We start from the raw sequence: 18,710 nt of genomic DNA, 5'->3' as shown, positions 1-18,710 counted from the left end.
TATACTAATTTAGACTTGAGAATGGATTATGTAAGTTTGTAACTAGGTTCATATAACATCAAATTCATATTTGTAGTTGATTGATAATATAAACAGTTCATTTGTAATAAAATTCATAGATTTGTAAAGGGATAAAAAATTTTAGTCATGGTTTTATTATATATGGGAAAAATATAAGTTAATCAAGTAGCTTGTTAACTAGCTTGAACTTGTACAACAAAAAAATGAATCAAATTTAAACATGTAATTTGTTTGATAATGAGCTCGACTGTGTTCGAAATAAAATTAAATGAACATTTCTAAACTTTAATACTCAGCGGCTTATTTACAGCCTTAGAGTAAGATGTAAATAAGGTTGTAAATTTTTTGTTCTAACATTACTCTTATCAAAATCTATGATTCAAAAAGTCATCTACTGATACAAATTTTTTTATGACTGCTGAGTTGGTATATGTGATTGGTGGTGTATAATAAAAATGGTGTCACTAATTGGTATATGTAAAAATGATGTTGCTGTAATCATAATTTACCATATTAAGAAATTGTGAAATAAAAAATTATGTCCCTAATATTCTTTTGTTTAACCCATTTGAAAATTTCGAGACAGAAAAGCCATGATCCATGGAAGAAAATATCACGAACAGAGCTAATAAAAATAAGTTCATGCTTTAAGTCGCATCAATGCAGAACAAAGAATATTGAAAGAAAGAAAGAAAATTTGTCGGCCACTTCTAGATATCATTAAGTTTTCATTGATTGCAGATAGAGCAAAATAATAGCAGCAAAAGAAAGTGACAACTTTTTATTCTTGTGTACATAACTAAAACATGTGGCTACCTGTCCTATCACGAACAGAGCTAATAAAAATAAGTTCATGCTTTAAGTCGCATCAATGCAGAACAAAGAATATTGAAAGAAAGAAAGAAAATTTGTCGGCCACTTCTAGATATCATTAAGTTTTCATTGATTGCAGATAGAGCAAAATAATAGCAGCAAAAGAAAGTGACAACTTTTTATTCTTGTGTACATAACTAAAACATGTGGCTACCTGTCCTTCAGTGAGTCTAGTGATTATGTGAGCAAAAAGAAAAATCGATGAACTAACCTAATTGGTTTTGAGAGATGAGCCAATGATTGTTTTAAAAAAAATGGTGTGATATATAGTTAAGAAGAAAGATATTTTTATCTAATGAAAGATGATGCCCCTTCCTCTAGTCAAAGTTGATAGGAAAAAGATAATGAAGGAAGAATTTTTTTTGTGGAGTATATGAAAAGTGAAAACTAATTGTGAATTTAAAAAATATTCTTGAGTTGATCGTTGGACTCAAAGAAGCTTTATAACATGTCTGAAAATAATTTTGAAGAGACAAAAAAAGTCAGATACAAATAAATTGTCATGATTATATCATAAATGACAATTAGATTGATTAGAACCTAAAAAGACATAGGTTCAACATATGCTGCACATTATTTTGAAAACAGAGTATTTTCATCTCTAATCAAAACCTTGACGGCCACCCTTTTCCTGATTTTGACCTCAAAGAGCCTATTAAAGTCACTTGGTCTCTAAACCAATCTAGCCGGATGGGGCCAGTTTATATAGCTCTGAGATAAGAGTAGCTAACCACAAAGTATTTGTCAATTCTGGTGAACTCTCACTTATAACTTATAAGTAAGCCATGCCTTGAGTAGAAGAGACAAGTTAGGTTAATGTAATAATGTTACTAAGTTACTATAAATGACAATCTCTCTCAAAAGTATGGGGCAAGTTTTCATGTGTCATATGCAGCTAGAACTATCAAGTAGTACTAGTAAATTCCCAAAAATCCAAAGTTATGCTCAGCCCCAGTAAGTGGCTTTGGAACGTGCACACTGCACATGCATGAATAATAATAATTATTTGTTAGATAACGAAGTATATTTTTTATTTTTTTGAAATTAACACAAGTTATTTGTCAGTGAAGATTTAACTTTCACAAATCTGAAAATAGTGTAAATGATGTCATGTCATTTAAAGTCAATTAATACAATTCGTCATTTATTTTTAGAAAGTTTGAATTTGTTAAATCAAGTATGAGATAGACAAGTTTGAGATTAGATTTGCTAAAATCTAATAATTGAAAGGAGTTTGAGACGTATAGATTAAGATTATCTAGATTTTTTTATAATTACTCTCTTGTGTAGTTCTTAAGAAACTGTCCATTCACAATGAAACCAGTAGACTAGATTTTGTCACGTTAATTAAATCTATTGACTGATTGATTTCCATTTTTTGGATTTGATTGAAAAATGGAGAAAGTAGGAAAATGTTGGCAATTCATAATTAGCATAGTATATATATAATAGCTATTAGGAAACGTGTATTGGAGTCTTGGCTTGATAGAAACAATTCAATCTTTATAGCATCTTCTCAATCTGTGTTGTCTCCTTCACTCTGTGGGCATAGAGCCATTGAACTTTACGCTCTTTTAGGGAATGCCAGTGGTACCTACATTGGATTCCTCCGGATCTTGATTGGGTTAAGTTGAGATTGAATTCGGATGGTTAAGTTTTGGTGGTAGAATTAGATGCTCTAATGGGTATCCTTCAAATCCTAAATGGTTTGGTGAAAATAGTTGATAGAAAAGCTACAAATAGTGCAATAATCTTTTTATATTCTTCTAAAATCACAACCAATTTTACACTCATTATCACAACTATTATATATGACTGTGGCTAGAAGTCTGTCATTTTCACATAGGCCTACTATTTTTTTTCCACTACTCATAGTCAGCCACATCAAATAGTTGTTCCCATAGACCTATTAATTTTTTTGCACTACTCATAGTCAATCACATTAGATAGTTGTGAAAATGTATGTGAAATTAGTTATGGTTCCAGAATTTTTCCGAACTTTCCCTCTGTCATTGCACTTGGGGGAACACTACACACAAAAAAATTTACACGAAAAGTCCATTTTCAAAACAAGCGGGCATCAATGTTTGTAAATTGACACACCTAAGAATAAGACAGACTCCCATTATTAACTTTAAATTGTACCATGCGATAAAATTGCGTTTTCAGTTTTCATTGATTTGGACATAAAATTGCGATTTCATTGATTTGGGCACTTGTTTAATCCTGTGAAAGGTTCCAATATATGGCACGCATGGATGTCATGTACCAGAAAGAATGATCATAATTTTGACCACTCAACAATCAGCATATAAATCAAACTATTGCACTGGTTTGATAAAATCATAAAAGTTACGTTACGTGGCGACGCCACGTTGGTCTCAGGGTGTTCCCAGGAACACCCTAAACTGAAAAAATATATAAATATATATATATATATATAATAATTAAAATTTTTTATTTGTTTATCCTTAAAAAAAAAAATTTAGGAACACCCAAAAAAAAATATTAATGGTGAGTTGGATTTAATAAGTTAAAGAATGTGTAAAGTTGCACTATTTTTTTATATTAATATTGTTTTAAAAAAATTAAAAAATAAAAAGATTACAAGCCTACTGATGTGGCTTAACTAGAGCGTAGTAACAATAAATACTACACTTCAACTTGAAACACAACACAATAAAAAAAGTTATCGCTTATTTTATAATGTGAGAACTATTAGACCAAGTTGTAACCATATATACTTTGTTAATTACTATACAGATACATGCGAATCAACTCGTATAGGTATATTTTTCTCCTAAACATAGATCAACATTTCATTATTTCTCATAATCAATAAATCATATATCATACAGTGAAAATATAAAATAAAATAAAATTCAAAAAACAAATTTTTTTTTTATCATATGAACATTTGAATAAATCCCGCAATATATAACTCTTCAAATTCATAAACCATATGATTACTTAGATTATAGAGTAAAATAAGACCAACCTATCCATCATAACATTGCAATATCGTCTAGATATAATTATATAAAAGTCATGTTTTGTTGATCTTGTCTCATTAATCCAAAAATAAAATCTATATAGCTAATAAGATCTTTAGAGAGTAACATATGACGGGGAATTCTTAGTTTAAATAACTGATTATAGATATATAAATCATCCAACACAAACGTCTATTAGAAGATAGAATTTATAATTTTAATACAAAATTTTGGCAAAATGATTAAATAGTATACTACCTTTAGCTTAGTGATATTAAGATATTTTTTATAAGGAGTATACACATTCAACCAAGAGGAACTAATCAAAGAATTTTTAATCACTATCAACTATGTTAGTTTGCTCTTTGTTTTTCATGGTTTCTCTTCCAAATGAAGGTGACATTGACAAATTTAAACTATGACAATTATAGAGTAGTTATACAAAACTATTCAAAAACTATTATTCAAAACTTTGTACAAATAAATTCATTTTTCCTATTCCATATGTTGTACATACTTATGGAATTTAAAAGTTCACTCTCCATTAAGGCTTGCATTACAAATACCAATGACTTCATCATAGAAATCAACCCTATTGAGAAGTTTATGTGGTTTAATGCTTAATTTGTCAAAAGTGGGGGCACCTTAGGCATTGTTTATGTTGTTACCACAAGATAAGCTAAATTTGGTTCTATGTAACAGAATTTGTGCAATTTCAAAATCACAAAGAGACTAAAAGGGGGGAAAAATATTAATTCAAAAATGTTATATGAATTAAGCATTGCATATATGAAAGATTTAGGCAAATAATGGGACATAAAATGTTATTCAAACTAACACAAACACTAACCTTCTTTTCTTTTTTTTCATAGGTAGATAGTGGTGGAGGGGGGATGGTGGGGTTTGAACCACAAATATGGGACACTACAAAGAATGTATTTACCTCTAGGCTATCATTTACACCCCCTAAAAATTAATCTAGAAGGCTAGACAAAAGAATAATTGGAATTCCAAAAAAGAATTAATCACAAGTTCCTCAAGTATATCTATATATAAAAACATTAATAGCATAATGATGCTCTAGAGTAAATTATATTTTGTCTTATTCTTTTTTTTTCTTTTTTTCTTTTTTGATATTTTCCTTAAAGATGATCAACTAAGCAAAGTAAAAACTTGCCAAAAAAACTCAGGTTAACTAAAATTGTGTTGCCAATTCTAAGTCAATTAAGAGTAACAAAAGTCAATATCATTAAAAAATTTGGGAAGGAAAACAACAAAATCACTTCACATAGACTAAATGTAAGAATACCAAAAAGAAAGGGAAAAAAAGGTTCATTTATATTTGTGCGTTTTGTTCACCTCAATGGTCATCCTATTGCCGACTTAACTTTAAAAATCTCTAACAAAAACAATCAATGTCTTCTCAAAATGGTGAAAACTAAAGCTTGATTGAAAAATGTGGAGAACAAATAGTATTGAACTAATTTTTTTGTTGTAAATGATGGGGTGATTGTATCTAGAATGTACATTGGTAGATATATTGTAAAGCTTAAATAAAAATGATTGATGTGTGAGTGAGAGAGAAATACAGTTGTGAAAAATTGAAAATTTGGAAGAGGAAACATTGTAATTGTAGATAAACGAAGAGACACAAAACTCATCTTTGGGCTGTAAATTATGCTTGAAATTTTAATTGTATCCACTAAAAAGATAATGAACTATTCAATTTTAATAATTACTTGAAATTAAAAAGAAGAAAATGAAAAGTTGAAATCAAATTGGGTGGCTAAATAGTCAAACATTTGTATCTAATATATAGTAACGTTTGTAATTTGAATATTTATTATTAGATACTTAGTTTAATAAGCCCACCTTTTATCCATATCTTTTCAAAGAACACAATCCTTAAACATTCAATCCAAAATTAAGAAATGCAAGTCTTGAAACTTTAATATATTTTAATCCTTCATTACTTAAAGATTTTATCTCGGTAAATTTTTGCATTGTCAAATGCAATTTCTAGAAATTTAAGATTCTTTTAATAAATTTCAAATAATTAGATGAAAATTTAAGTATATTTTTGAAAAAATATTAGCAGTTTCCAAAAAATAATCATTTGATTCTTATTTACTTACAATTATTCTAAATTTTAAAGAAAAATTTCAAATTTCAACAATTATTGAGAAATTAATTGTTGAAATTTGCCATATGTCAATCCAAATATGACATGTAGCACCTTAGCACCTTATCATCCAAACATAGCTCACTTACAAAGGATAATGACTAACATAGGTCAATGTTAAAGTGAAAATTCAATTAATAAAACTATATTGAATAGAAATTATTACCAACCATAATCACACAAAAAAAAAACACAACGTAGAGGTGAAAAATATATATATTATCAAAATTATAGAAATTTGTATAAATCAAAGTAATGATTATTACACATTTAAAAAGCTGGAATATGTCCCAACTCCACCACATTCTAAGTCCTCAAACAACAAACAAAGTCTATTGAACACATTTACTTCAATTTCACTTCTTAAAGGGAAAAAAAATCCTGGGGCGGCTACGGCCCAAAATAATGAGTTGGGCCTTAGGCTCGTCCAAGGAGGAAACGTGGCTTAGTGATCCACGTTTTAAGCCTTATCACAAGAGACAAAGAAAAAAGGTCCAAGGATGAATTCCTCCTCGGACACTGAAAATCCGGAGCATAGATACGTCCAAGCCACTAAAACCCATCCCCTAAATACGTGAAAAGGAAGGAAACACAAAATATCTCAGCAAAAGCTGCCACCACCACATTGAATGCACTACAACTACCTTTCTGACCGCATTAATGTAGAGAAAACCCCTGAACAGTGTTGCATTAGCTACCGCAACTCACAAAAGACTCAAAGAGGTGTCTGATGGGATGGGTGCTCAAGTGAAGGCTTGGATGATCAACAAGTGTAAAGCTCAGATGGTAAGGAAGGGCCTATATAATGTATAGAAACCCCCATAAGAAGGGGAGAGAAAAAAGGAGGTCAGAATACTGTGGCATGCAAAGAAACCCTAATGTACTGGTCTGTATACATAAATTAAACTTTGAATCTCCTCGGACTGTGAGATTTTTCAACGTAATGGCTTTTGTTCTTGTCCATGTGTACCTTTATCCCATGCAAGCCTCTGTCTACTTATCTAAACTTAGTTCTTAAACCCATACTCTACAAAATTCATTGTGTTGGGCCTTTTGGATCAAGACTTCACATGATTGGGGTTTGGGCTCCAAAAATTGTCACCCTACAATTGGCGCCGTCTGTGGGGAGAACTTGAGTGTTAGTAAGTATGACGGTTAAGCATGGCAGGATCAAGTCCACACCAAGAAAATCCACGCCAAGTTGACCCTCAGCAGACAAAACCTATTGGGCCCTAGCGGCAAAATAATCCTCCTGACCCTGGGCCAAATCCAGGCAATGGAAGAAACCGAGAGGGAAGCGTACATACTACTCCGACGTGCCAAAGCCACTCCCAAGTAGGTAGTCGCATATCCCAAAGGCGAAACAACTATCAAGCCATGCAACGAGAGATAGACGACCAGAAAAAGAAGTTGCGTCGTGCACAGCGAAGGCAGTCCCTTTCCAGCTCAAATACATCCTCTAACGAGGATGAGGATGTCAATTACAGGCGAAGGTCAAGAACTCCCCCAAGTGAAACCTTTTCTTGCGAGAAGGAGTCGCGCCCTGAACGGAGATATAAGAGCCCATCTAGTCAGGGTTTGGGTAATGATGCCATGAACAAGGCACTGGATCAGATCTCCAGATCACCCTTCGCGCACAGGATAAAGGAGGCTAAATTACCTCGGTGCTTCAATCAAACTACGTTTGCCATCTACAACGGCCGAGCAGACCCCGTGGAGCACGTGAGCCAGTTTAACCAGAGAATGTCTATCCATTCCCAGAATGAGGCTCTGATGTGCAAAGTTTTTCCGTCCAGCCTGAGACCAGTGGCGATGAGATGGTTCAACAGCTTGAAGACGAACTCCATAGATTCCTATAAGCAGCTCACCCAGGCTTTTTGCTCTCGCTTTATTACAAACAGCAGAGTCCCTCGACCCCTAAGTTCGTTGTTATCCTTGTTTATGCACGAAGGGGGAACCTTAAAGGCGTATTCGGATAGATATTGGGAGATGTATAATGAGATGGATGAAAACCACAATGACGTTGCCATCAGCACGTTCAAAAGTGGTCTCCCCACCGAGCACGACTTAAGGAAATCTCTAACTGGTAAACCCATCACCAGCATTCGCCAATTGATGGACAGGATTGACAAATACAAAAGGGTGGAAGAGGACCAGCTACAAGGGAAAGGAAAGGAGAAGATCATCCCCCCCCCCCCCCCCAAAGGGAATGATTACAGGTCGGAACGATATAACAGTAACCAGCCGAGAAGGGATTTTTAAGACAGGCTGGACAAACCAACATGCAAACGGTTAATGCCATATTCAAAGAGCTGGTGCAACAAGTTCTGGAGAAAGTCAAAAATGAGCCTTTCTTCAAATGGCCGAGTAAAATGGCCGGAGACCCCTCAAAGCGCAACCAGAACCTGTATTGTCATTATCATCAAGACCACGGGCATACCACTGAGGATTGCAGGAATCTATGGAATCACCTAGATCAGTTGGTCCGAGAAGGAAAGTTACGTCACCTTTTACACCCCTCCAGCGGTCATCTGGGCCAAGCAGTTCAAGAGCCTCGGAAAGATGTATCTTTGAGACCTCCCATGGGGACGATACACGTCATCCTTGCCGCCCTAGGGAGAACCGGCTCTTTTCCCTCTGGGGTGCTGTCCGTAGCTCGGCCCCCTGCCGAGGATGGTGAGAGGGAGTCCAAAAAATCTAAAAAGGGAAACTCCTTAGTGTTAGGGTTCTCAGACGAGGATAAGGGTGGAACTATCCAACCTCACGACGATGCTTTGGTTACGTTGAGGATTGGAGGGTTCGATGTGAGAAGGGTACTAGTAGATCCGGGCAGTGCAGTGGAAGTAATATATCCTGATCTGTATAGGGGGCTGAACCTAAGGCTTAAGGACTTAACGGCTTATGACTCTCCTTTTATAAGTTTTGAAGGGAAGACTATCATACCAAAAGGGCAGATCAAATTACCTATACAAACCGGATCAGAGGTGGTGGAGGTGGATTTTATCGTGGTTAACGCCTACTCACCCTACACGGCCATAATAGCCAGACCTTAGCTCCACGCCCTGGGAGCCGTGTCTTCTACACTTCATCAAAAGGTAAAATACCCATCGGGGGGTCAAGTGGAAGAGATTGGTGGAGATCAAGCCATGGCTAGGCAATGCATGGTGGTCGCCATCTCACGCCGGTCCAATGCCGAGTCCTCGGCTTCTGTGAAGAACTTATAGCAATCAATCACCTCGGCAACACAAGCCAGCGAACTAGCCGAGGAGATAAAATGTGAAAGTCTAGAAAGGGTTGCCGTTGACAATAATCCAAAAAGATTTTTCCAAGTCAGCTCGGAATTACCTCTTCAAGAAAAAGAGGAACTGGTCGGGTTTCTGAGGAAGAACGTTGATGTATTTGCATGGGACGCCTACGATGCCCCAGGGGTTGACCCTAGTCTTATTTGTCATTACCTAAACGTTAACTCATCTTCTATTCCAAAGAAGCAGCCACCCCGACGCCCATCGAAAGAGCATGCCAACGCTGTTAGGGATGAAATGATGAAGCTAAAAAAGGAAGGGGCTATCAAAGAAGTTTTTTACCCCGAATGGTTGGCAAATACAGTGGTGGTAAGAAAGAAGACGGGGAAGTGGCGAGTCTGCGTAGACTTTACAGACTTAAACAAGGCGTGCCCGAAGGACCCGTTCCCATTGCCTCGGATAGACCGATTGGTAGATGCGACTGTAGGCCACCCCCAAATGAGCTTCCTGGATGCCTTCTAGGGTTATCATCAGATACCACTGGCTCTAGAAGATCAGGAGAAAACGGCGTTCATGACACCCGTCGGAAACTACCACTATAAGGTGATGCCTTTCGGTTTAAAGAATGCAGGGTCAACCTACCAAAGGATGATGACCAGAATGTTCGAACCACAACTAGGCAAGGCTATTGAAGTCTACATAGACGATATGGTAGTAAAAAGTAAAGTGATGTCCGAGCACGTGAAAGACCTTGAAGTCATTTTTAGCATTTTAAGGGAGCATAAGCTGCACCTCAATGCTTCTAAGTGTTCATTTGGGGTCGGGTCTGGGAAATTTCTAGGCTATATGGTAACTCACAGAGGAATGGAGGTAAGCCCGGACCAAATCAAAGCGATTAATAGCCTACAAGCTCCTCGGAACCCAAAAGAAGTATAGAAACTCACCGGTATAATCGCAGCGTTGAATCGGTTCATCTCCCGATCTGCAGACCGATGCCGACCTTTCTACCTCTTGATGAATAAGTGGAAAGGGTTTGAATGGTCTGAGGATTGTGTTGTAGCCTTCCAACAACTCAAAGAATACTTGTCACGGCCACCCATTATGTCCAGCCCCGAGGCCGACGAGGTTTTGTTCGCATACATAGCAGTGGCCTCTCACGCTGTAAGCTTGGTATTAATATGGGTTGATAATGGGATACAACGACCAGTATATTATGTAAGTAAATCGTTACATGAAGCTGAAGTGCGCTACTTACCACTGGAAAAGGCAATTCTTGCAATAGTGCATGCCACGTGAAAACTTCCCCACTACTTTCAGGCACACACGGTCATTGTCCTGACTCAACTCCCCCTCCGATCGATGCTCTGAAGCGCGGATTACACAGGAAGAATCGCCATGTGGAATACGCTTCTAAGGGCTTTCGATATTAAATACATGCCCAGGACCTCTGTTAAGGGCCAAGTCCTCGCAAATCTAGTCACTGAATTCGTTGAACCCTCTGTAGAAGCACTAGCCGAGAAGAAAAAAAACATTGATGGAAAATCGGTTGGCATAATCTCTGCACAAGGAGCCTCGCGATGGAGAGTCTATATGGATGGCGCGGCAAATCAAAAAGGATCTGGGGTAGGGCTAGTTCTAATATCGCCCGAGAGGATTACCATTGAGAAGTCATTCAGACTTGGGTTCTCGGCTACAAACAATGAAGCCAAGTATGAGGCTTTGCTGCAAGGAATGATTATGGTGCAAAAAATGGGCAAAAAAGCAATGGAAGCGTTCTCAGACTCCAGACTGGTCGTTGGCCAGGTAAGGGGCGAGTTGGAGGCTAGAGATGCGAGAATTCAGGAATACCTCGGTCAAGTCAAACGCTTGCAATCAGACTTTGAATTTTTTAATTTGACGCATGTCTCTAGAAGCGGGAACACACATGCGAATTCACTGGCCACTCTTGCCACGTCTTCTACGCAGGATCTACCACGAATGATCCTTGTTGAGGATTTATGCAAGACAAGTACAATCAAAAGGGATACAGTTCGGATCCATCAAATCAGAAGAAATCCGAGCTGGATGGATCCCATAGTGAACTTCCTCAAAGATGATGTATTACCCGAAGGGAAATTGGAGGCCGAGAAGATACGGAGGAATGCTCCTCGGTTTTGGTTATCAAAGGACCACAAGCTATACAAGAGCTCCTATTCTGGGCCATACTTACTGTGCATACACCTAGAGGCATCAAAGTCACTACTTGAAGAACTGCATGAGGGAATTTGTGGGAGTCATACGGGAGGAAGATTGCTAGCCCACAAAGCATTCACCCAGGGGTACTGGTGGCCGAACATGCAGAGAAAGGCCCAAGAATATGCAAAAAAGTGTGATCAATGCCAAAGATTCACCCCAAATATCCACCAACCGGGGAGAGACCTTAACCCCCTCTCCAATCCTTGGTCGTTCGCTCAGTGGGGTCTTGATATTGTCGGCCCTTTCCCGAAAGCAGCAGGGAACAAGCGATACTTAATAGTCGGCACTGATTATTTCACCAAATGGGTAGAGGCTGAGCCGTTAGCCAACATCAGGGACATGGATGCAAAGAAGTTCATTTGGAAAAATATCATTACGCACTTCGGAACTCCTCACACCCTCATCTCCAACAACGGTCTTCAATTTGATAGTAAAACCTTCAGGAAATACTGCTGCGACTTTGGAATCACAAACCGATATTCCACTCCAGCCTATCCCCAAAGAAATGGGCAAGTCGAAACTGTGAATAAGGTCATAGTGAATGGGCTGAAAAAGAGACTGGATGATGCAAAGGGAAGATGGGTGAAAGAACTACCACATGTCTTATGGACCTACCGAACCACACCGCAACGATCAACGGGAGAAACTCCTTTTTCAATGACTTATGGGGCTGAAGTTGTGCTTCCCCTGGAAACTAGCTTCCCAACATTGAAATCCAGCACTTTTACCCCAAGAAATAATGACGAGTTACTAGGGAGAAGTCTAGACTTAGCCAAGGAGAAAAGAGAAAGGGCAATGATCCAATTGGCTTATTACCACCAAAAGCTAAAACAAGGGTACAATACAAATGTAAAACTAAGGCCATTAGGGCTGGGTGACCTTGTGATGAGAAGAATTTTTGGCAGCGCCAAGAACCCTTCCTGGGGTAAGTTGGGACCAAACTGGGAAGGGCCATATCGCATCACCTCAGTGGCAGGAATAGGTGCTTATTATCTGGAAGATCTAGACGAGAAAATTGTACCTCGCTCATGGAATGTAAACAATTTGAAAATATATTATTATTAATGAAAACAGCTATGCTTGTATTGTATCCTGTGATCATCACACATTTGTCGACTCACTTCCATCTATACAAGTTTTAAACAAAATCTAAGTCCTGCATGGCTCCTCGGACCACAGACTTAGGGGAAATTAACAACTTATGGCATCTATACAAGTTTTAAACAGAACCTAAGTCCTGCATGGCTCCTCGAACCACAGACTTAGGGGAAATTAACAACTTATGGCATTTATACAAGTTTTAAACAGAACCTAAGTCCTGCATGGCTCCTCAAACCATAGACTTAGGGCAAATTAACAACTTATGGCATCTATACAAGTTTTAAACAGAATCTAAGTCCTGCATGGCTCCTCGGGCCACAGACTTAGGGGAAATTAACAACTTATGACATCTATACAAGTTTTAAACAGAACCTAAGTCCTGCATGGCTCTAGACTTAGGGGAAATTAACAACTTATGGCATTTATACAAGTTTTAAACAAAACCTAAGTCTTGCATGGCTCATCAGACCACAGACTTTAGGGAAATTAACAACTTATGGCATCTATTCAAGTTTTAAACAGAACCTAAATCCTGCATGGCTCCTCGGACCACAGACTTAAGGGAAATTAGCAACTCAGGACTTCTATGTAATTCTAAGGTATGTTTGCAGTCTTGCATGATAGCATCTATTGTTCTAAGTTCATTACACGGTCCTGCCCCTTCTCATTTGTTTATATCGGTAGGGTTGTTGCAAACATCAAATAAAGAAACAGTAGCGTTAACTCGGAACAACATAATGGAATTCCATCAACATCGATCATAAAGATTAAAAAAAAAAATGAAAGAAAGAGCATTTTATATTAATAAACCAAAAATAATACAATAGGAGGTCTTTGCAAAAGAACAAAATGCAGTACAACTTCCGTCCTAAATAAAAAAATATACAGTAATAATAATAATAACCCTAGGAGCTAAGTCTCAGCAGAAGGATCTTCTTTTTGCTCTGACTGAGGAGGTGGAACGTCCTTGACTTGGAGATCTGCCCCATGATCCTCAGTGACTACTTCCTTAGCAAGATCCTTAGCCTTTAAGGAGGTTTTCTTTCCCTTACCCTTTCCTTTGCCCTTCTCTTCTTCCACATCCTCGCCTTGGACGGCGACCTGACCAAAACCCCCAGCGATTTCAGCTAAGGGGATGGCATCAGGAACAACCGTAGCTTGCTCAGAAGCTTCAGTGGTATCGGCAGGGATCTGCCGGATCTCTAGAGGGAAGAAGACCTTCTCAGGCAATCTCAAGGCCGAGTCTGCAGGGATCCCTGCAGCATTAAGAGCATGAGCCCATGAAATACTGCAATAATCCTTGCATACCTCTGGTAGCTCCTCGGAAAGCCTAGCTTCAGTCTCCTCCACCCCAAACTGATAAAAGGCCCTCTTTTCGGCCTCAGCTGCCTCCTTGACCAGCTGAGCCTCTTCCTTGGTAAGCCAGGCATTCTCTTTGGCTTTCTGCAACGCTGCCTTGAGATCCAGCACAACTTGCTTTTCAGTAGCAAGGTTGGTCTCAATCACGTACAGCTTCTAGCGTTGATCTTCAGCTTGCTTTTCAGCAGTCTTCAAGCCAGCCTCAGCACTCTTGCGGCTTGACTTAGCCTCCTTGAGCTTCTCAGATAGCTCGTAGTGCTCCTGCTTGAGGGCTCCCAGGACCTTCTCCACCTCAGCACACGAGAGGGCCTCAACATCAGCTAACTTGCAATTGTCACAGCACCACTGCTCAGCCACAAATACTTGTTAAGTGATCTACACAAGAAATGACAAGATGACAGGTTATAACATGAAATGATCTAAAAATCCTACTAATAAGAGGGTGAATTGCCTTACCATCGCAAGATCTCTCTTCAAGGATAGGAAGAGTTCAGGCTGTGAAAATCGCCTGTAAGCCTCCATGTCCCTGGGAAGGAGAACGGGCTGTTCCAGGGCCTCAGTAATGTAGCCCGTTCCGCCCCGATTGTACTCTCGGATCGAAGCATTATAGGGAATGACTGCTCCATCCACTTCAAGCCGAGGGCTCCAAATGCGCGGAGGCATACGCACTTCAGCCCACTCCATCTCTTCTCGGCTTCCACGGATGGAGCCCTTTTGTCCCGTTGCTCCCGGGTCGTTTTTTGCTGTTTTCCGCCCTACCGAGGACCCACCTCACCTTCCTCGAGGGACTCAACCGACCTCTTCTTCTTCAGGTCGGGATTAGCCTTCAAGCCGAGATCAACTGGAATCTGTGGAGAAGCTGGAGAAAGGTCAGAGTAGGTTTGGCTCTTAGTGGGCACTTTCGAGGTTTTCCCTTTACCTCATGCAGCCATCAATTTGCGCAAACTCTTTCCCTTGGAACCCATGTTGTCAACTTCCTCGTCGGAAGAACCGTCCGAACAGGCAATCACGATAGGAGGAGCTCCGATTATTGAATGTCTATCCGGCTTGCCCTCAACGTCCAAGAGTTCGATTAAAAAAGCCTTTGGAATATCTTCCTCAAAGTAAAATTCGTCTATCTCTTCTTCTAAAGAGAGACGAGAGGACTCAATCTCCTCCTCAACAAACATTGTGGCTTCAAGATTTTCTTTTGGAGGAGGTAGTGCGGCTGGTTGAAGGTTTTGAAGGACGGGCAAAACAACGGGCAGGAGATCCCTTCGAGCCAAAAATCCTGGCTTTGACACGTCAATCCTGGCCAACCTTGGACTACCAGATCTTATAGAATGGCCAACGTCCGTGAAAGCGCGGGATAAAAGTTCGTAACCTAGGATCAAATGAGCAGCACACAGTTGCCCGTCCGTATGAGCGAAGATCTTTGACCTTAAGAGGTAGTTCAAGGCTTGAACATTCGTAAGACTCAGCCGAGGAGCGACGTGGCGCCTATCTGCAAAACAGCCGAGAAGGAAATTTGTAATTAAAAAAAAAAAGGGTGTTTGAATCTACAAATAAAGACAGACTAAAGGGCTGAACTCCCTTCCCAAGGGATTAATCCTAAAGGTACCGCACCTAGCTCTCCTGCCCGAGTTGGACAATAAAGACCGTCGTTCCACTCCCCCGAGACAATTAAGAAGTCATTCTTCATACTCTTATTGGACTTAGGAAGACAGGAAATTAGCCTAACGACCTCGGACCGAGATTTAAGGTAGTATCCCACTTTGTCAAGATGGTGGCACTCGTACATGTGGGCTACATCGTGCCATGTAAGGCCGAAGCCCATCTACTCGTTCAAAACGTCTATGCTACCCAAAACCCTAAATAGGTTGGGAACGCATTGATGTGGTGTCAACCTATGGTTACGCAGGTAATCCCAAGTAATCCTACGCATGGAAAGCGTCATTCCTCCCTCTATAAAAGCGATCATGGGAATGACAACCTAATCCACTTCCCTATCGGTCAGCACTCGTTCCGGAGGACAATACTCCAAAACCACCCCCTGCGGGATGCGGTACCTAGCTCTAAAGGCCTCCATGGCAGCCGGAGTATCTACTAGACACTTGAATTTACCCATCTAGACAATCTAATAGGCCGAGAAGAAGGGCCGAGATGAAAATCTAGATTACGAAAAGGAAGGAGAACTTACGAGTGTCCTTACAACAATCTCTGAAGCACTTAGAAATCTCTTCAGGGAAAGACGTCTCACAGAAATAACTACGGAAATCCAAAGGTCTGGAATGTTCGTGAATATCTAGGCGCTGGAGTTCTCTGGAGTTCTCTGGAGTTCTCTGGACTTCTTATATGTTAGTAGAAGAGAAAAGCAAAAAAGAGTCTTCTTAGGGTTTTATATAGCAAGGGGGAAAAGAGAAGGTCATTCCTGCTCAAAGATCTAGGAGAAATATCAACCGTTGGATCTGCGCTTCGCCGTCAGATATGAGAGACACAAAGCCGCCTAGATTAATAAGTAACGCCTCGTAACTCACAACGCATCAAAATCAACAGTCCCCACACGCGCGAACTGGAAATTAATTGGTTCTGTCCCTCAAAAAGTCAAAACCCCGTTTTTCTCCTCGGATGGATATAAAAACCGGAGTTTTGAGGGGCTATTGTGGGGGCTACGACCCAAAATAATGAGTTGGGCCTTGGGCTCGTCCGAGGAGGAAACGTGGCTTAGTGATCCACGTTTTAAGCCTTATCACGAGAGACAAAGAAAAAAGGTCCGAGGAGGAATTCCTCCTCAGACATTGAAAATCTGAAGCATAGATACGTCCAAGCCACTGAAACCCATCCCCTAAATACATGAAAAGGAAGGAAACACAAAATATCTCAACAAAAGCTGCCACCACTACATTGAATGCACTACAACTACCTTCCTGACCGCATTAATATAGAGAAGACCCCTGAACAATGTTGCCTTAGCTACCGCAACTCACAAAGGACTGAAAGAGGTGTCTGATGGGATGGGTGCTCAAGTGAAGGCTTGGATGATCAACAAGTGTAAAGCCCAGATGGTAAGGAAGGGCCTATATAATGTATAGAAACCCCCATAAGAAGGGGAGAGAAAAAAGGAGGTCAGAATACTGTGGCATGCAAAGAAACCCTAATGTACTGGTCTGTATACATAAATTAAACTTTGAATCTCCTCGGACTGTGAGATTTTTCAACGTAATGGCTTTTGTTCTTGTCCATGTGTACCTTTATCCCATGCAAGCCTCTATCTACTTATCTAAACTTAGTTCTTAAACTCATACTCTACAAAATTCATTGTGTTGGGCCTTTTGGATCAAGACTTCACACGATTGGGGTTTGGGCTCCAAAAATTGTCACCCTACAAATCCATATATCATTTTTTATACCATAAGTTACGTATAAAATGTTTCTCAAAAAAAAAAAAAAAAAAAGTTATGCATTAAACTTTTGAGTTCTAAAAAAATATAACAATTTATAGTTTGATTATCACTAAATGAATGTTAAAAGAATCAAGTCTATTTAATGTTACAAAAATATTTCCCACAAAATATATTGATATTTTTTCATTCTAAACAACTATAAAAACACTTTAATCTTTATTGGGCATGAGAACTGTGTATCCAGTTGCTTGGAGACACATTTCAAGAAAAAATTCCAAAAGGAATTATTTTAATCCAAGTAACCCATAATTACAATCCCATTACATAAAATAATTCCAAACCCAAATCGATTACCTTATGAATAAAATATGATCAAAATTATGAGAATCCATTAACACAAAGAGATCAAACAATCAAAATAACAATCTAGATATTTTTTATCTAGTGATTGTAATAAAATATTGAATTGTGAGAATAGAGTAAGAAAGAGAGAGAATAGAAGCTTACTAAGTAGAATTGTCAAATTCATTAAGATATGAGTCTTTAGAGGGAGACAATTCTGCCATTGAAGAAATGCCAAGTGATTCTATTTGGCTTTCATAGACAAAATATGCCAAGCAGATAAGTTTTATGTTGAGAAAAATTGACATATATACACAATAATTTTTGTATAAAATAGTTCAAAGTTTTTTGTCTACCTAGATAGATTGGAACTCCAAGCTACTCTAAAAGTCACATTTATTCTCCTTCAATATCCCTTAAAATTTAAAAAAATAAAATAAAATAAAATAATTGAAAAAAAAAAAAAGATGGAGAGAGAGAACTTACAAGCAGAATATATAAGATTTGGATCAGCTATTGAAAGTGGAAGGATGATTTGGATAGAAGACTCTAACTTTGCATTTACTATACAAAGAAACTATTTTGCTTCCAAATTCCAATTTTGGATGGAAGGATGTGAATAGTCGTAACTGAAAATAATAACTCATGTTGTATGGATAACGATTGAGAAGATTTAGTATATGTAGTAGATTAGTAGCAGATGAATAGTCATCTTCTTTTTTTTCTTTTTTTTTTTGAGATGGAGATGAATAGTCATCTTAATAGAGTGCATCAACATGTTTGCTCATGATCTATATTTAATTTTTTTTTTTTTAAATAGAGAGAAATCATAAAGGAAAAAAGGATTTTTTTATTAAAAAAAAATATGAGGTGGAGGATGAGGTGGCTCAACTGGAATGTAGCATCATTAAATGCTTCGCTTCAGCTTTTAGTAATATATATATATAAGTTAGTTAGACAAATACAAACATGATACACA

The 18,710-nt window shown here is 38.5% G+C and overlaps 1 protein-coding gene across 1 annotated transcript; it reads left to right on the top strand.

The window, feature by feature from the left end:
- The first annotated feature begins 7,446 nt into the window (after positions 1-7,446).
- LOC126697652 (uncharacterized) lies at positions 7,447-8,331 on the top strand. Its single transcript, XM_050394729.1, has one exon. It carries the CDS (start codon positions 7,447-7,449, stop codon positions 8,329-8,331), a length of 885 nt encoding a protein of 294 aa, XP_050250686.1.
- The last annotated feature ends 10,379 nt before the right edge of the window (positions 8,332-18,710 follow it).

The sequence above is a fragment of the Quercus robur genome, chromosome 2 (assembly GCF_932294415.1).
Source record: "Quercus robur chromosome 2, dhQueRobu3.1, whole genome shotgun sequence".
Classification (NCBI taxonomy): domain Eukaryota; kingdom Viridiplantae; phylum Streptophyta; class Magnoliopsida; order Fagales; family Fagaceae; genus Quercus; species Quercus robur.
Note: the sequence above shows the minus strand (reverse complement) of the source record. Positions and strands in the feature narration are given on the sequence as shown.

Bases quoted from the DNA above. Each gene is read 5' to 3' on its own strand.
- LOC126697652 (XM_050394729.1), top strand. From the start codon at position 7,447: ATGCAACGAGAGATAGACGACCAGAAAAAGAAGTTGCGTCGTGCACAG.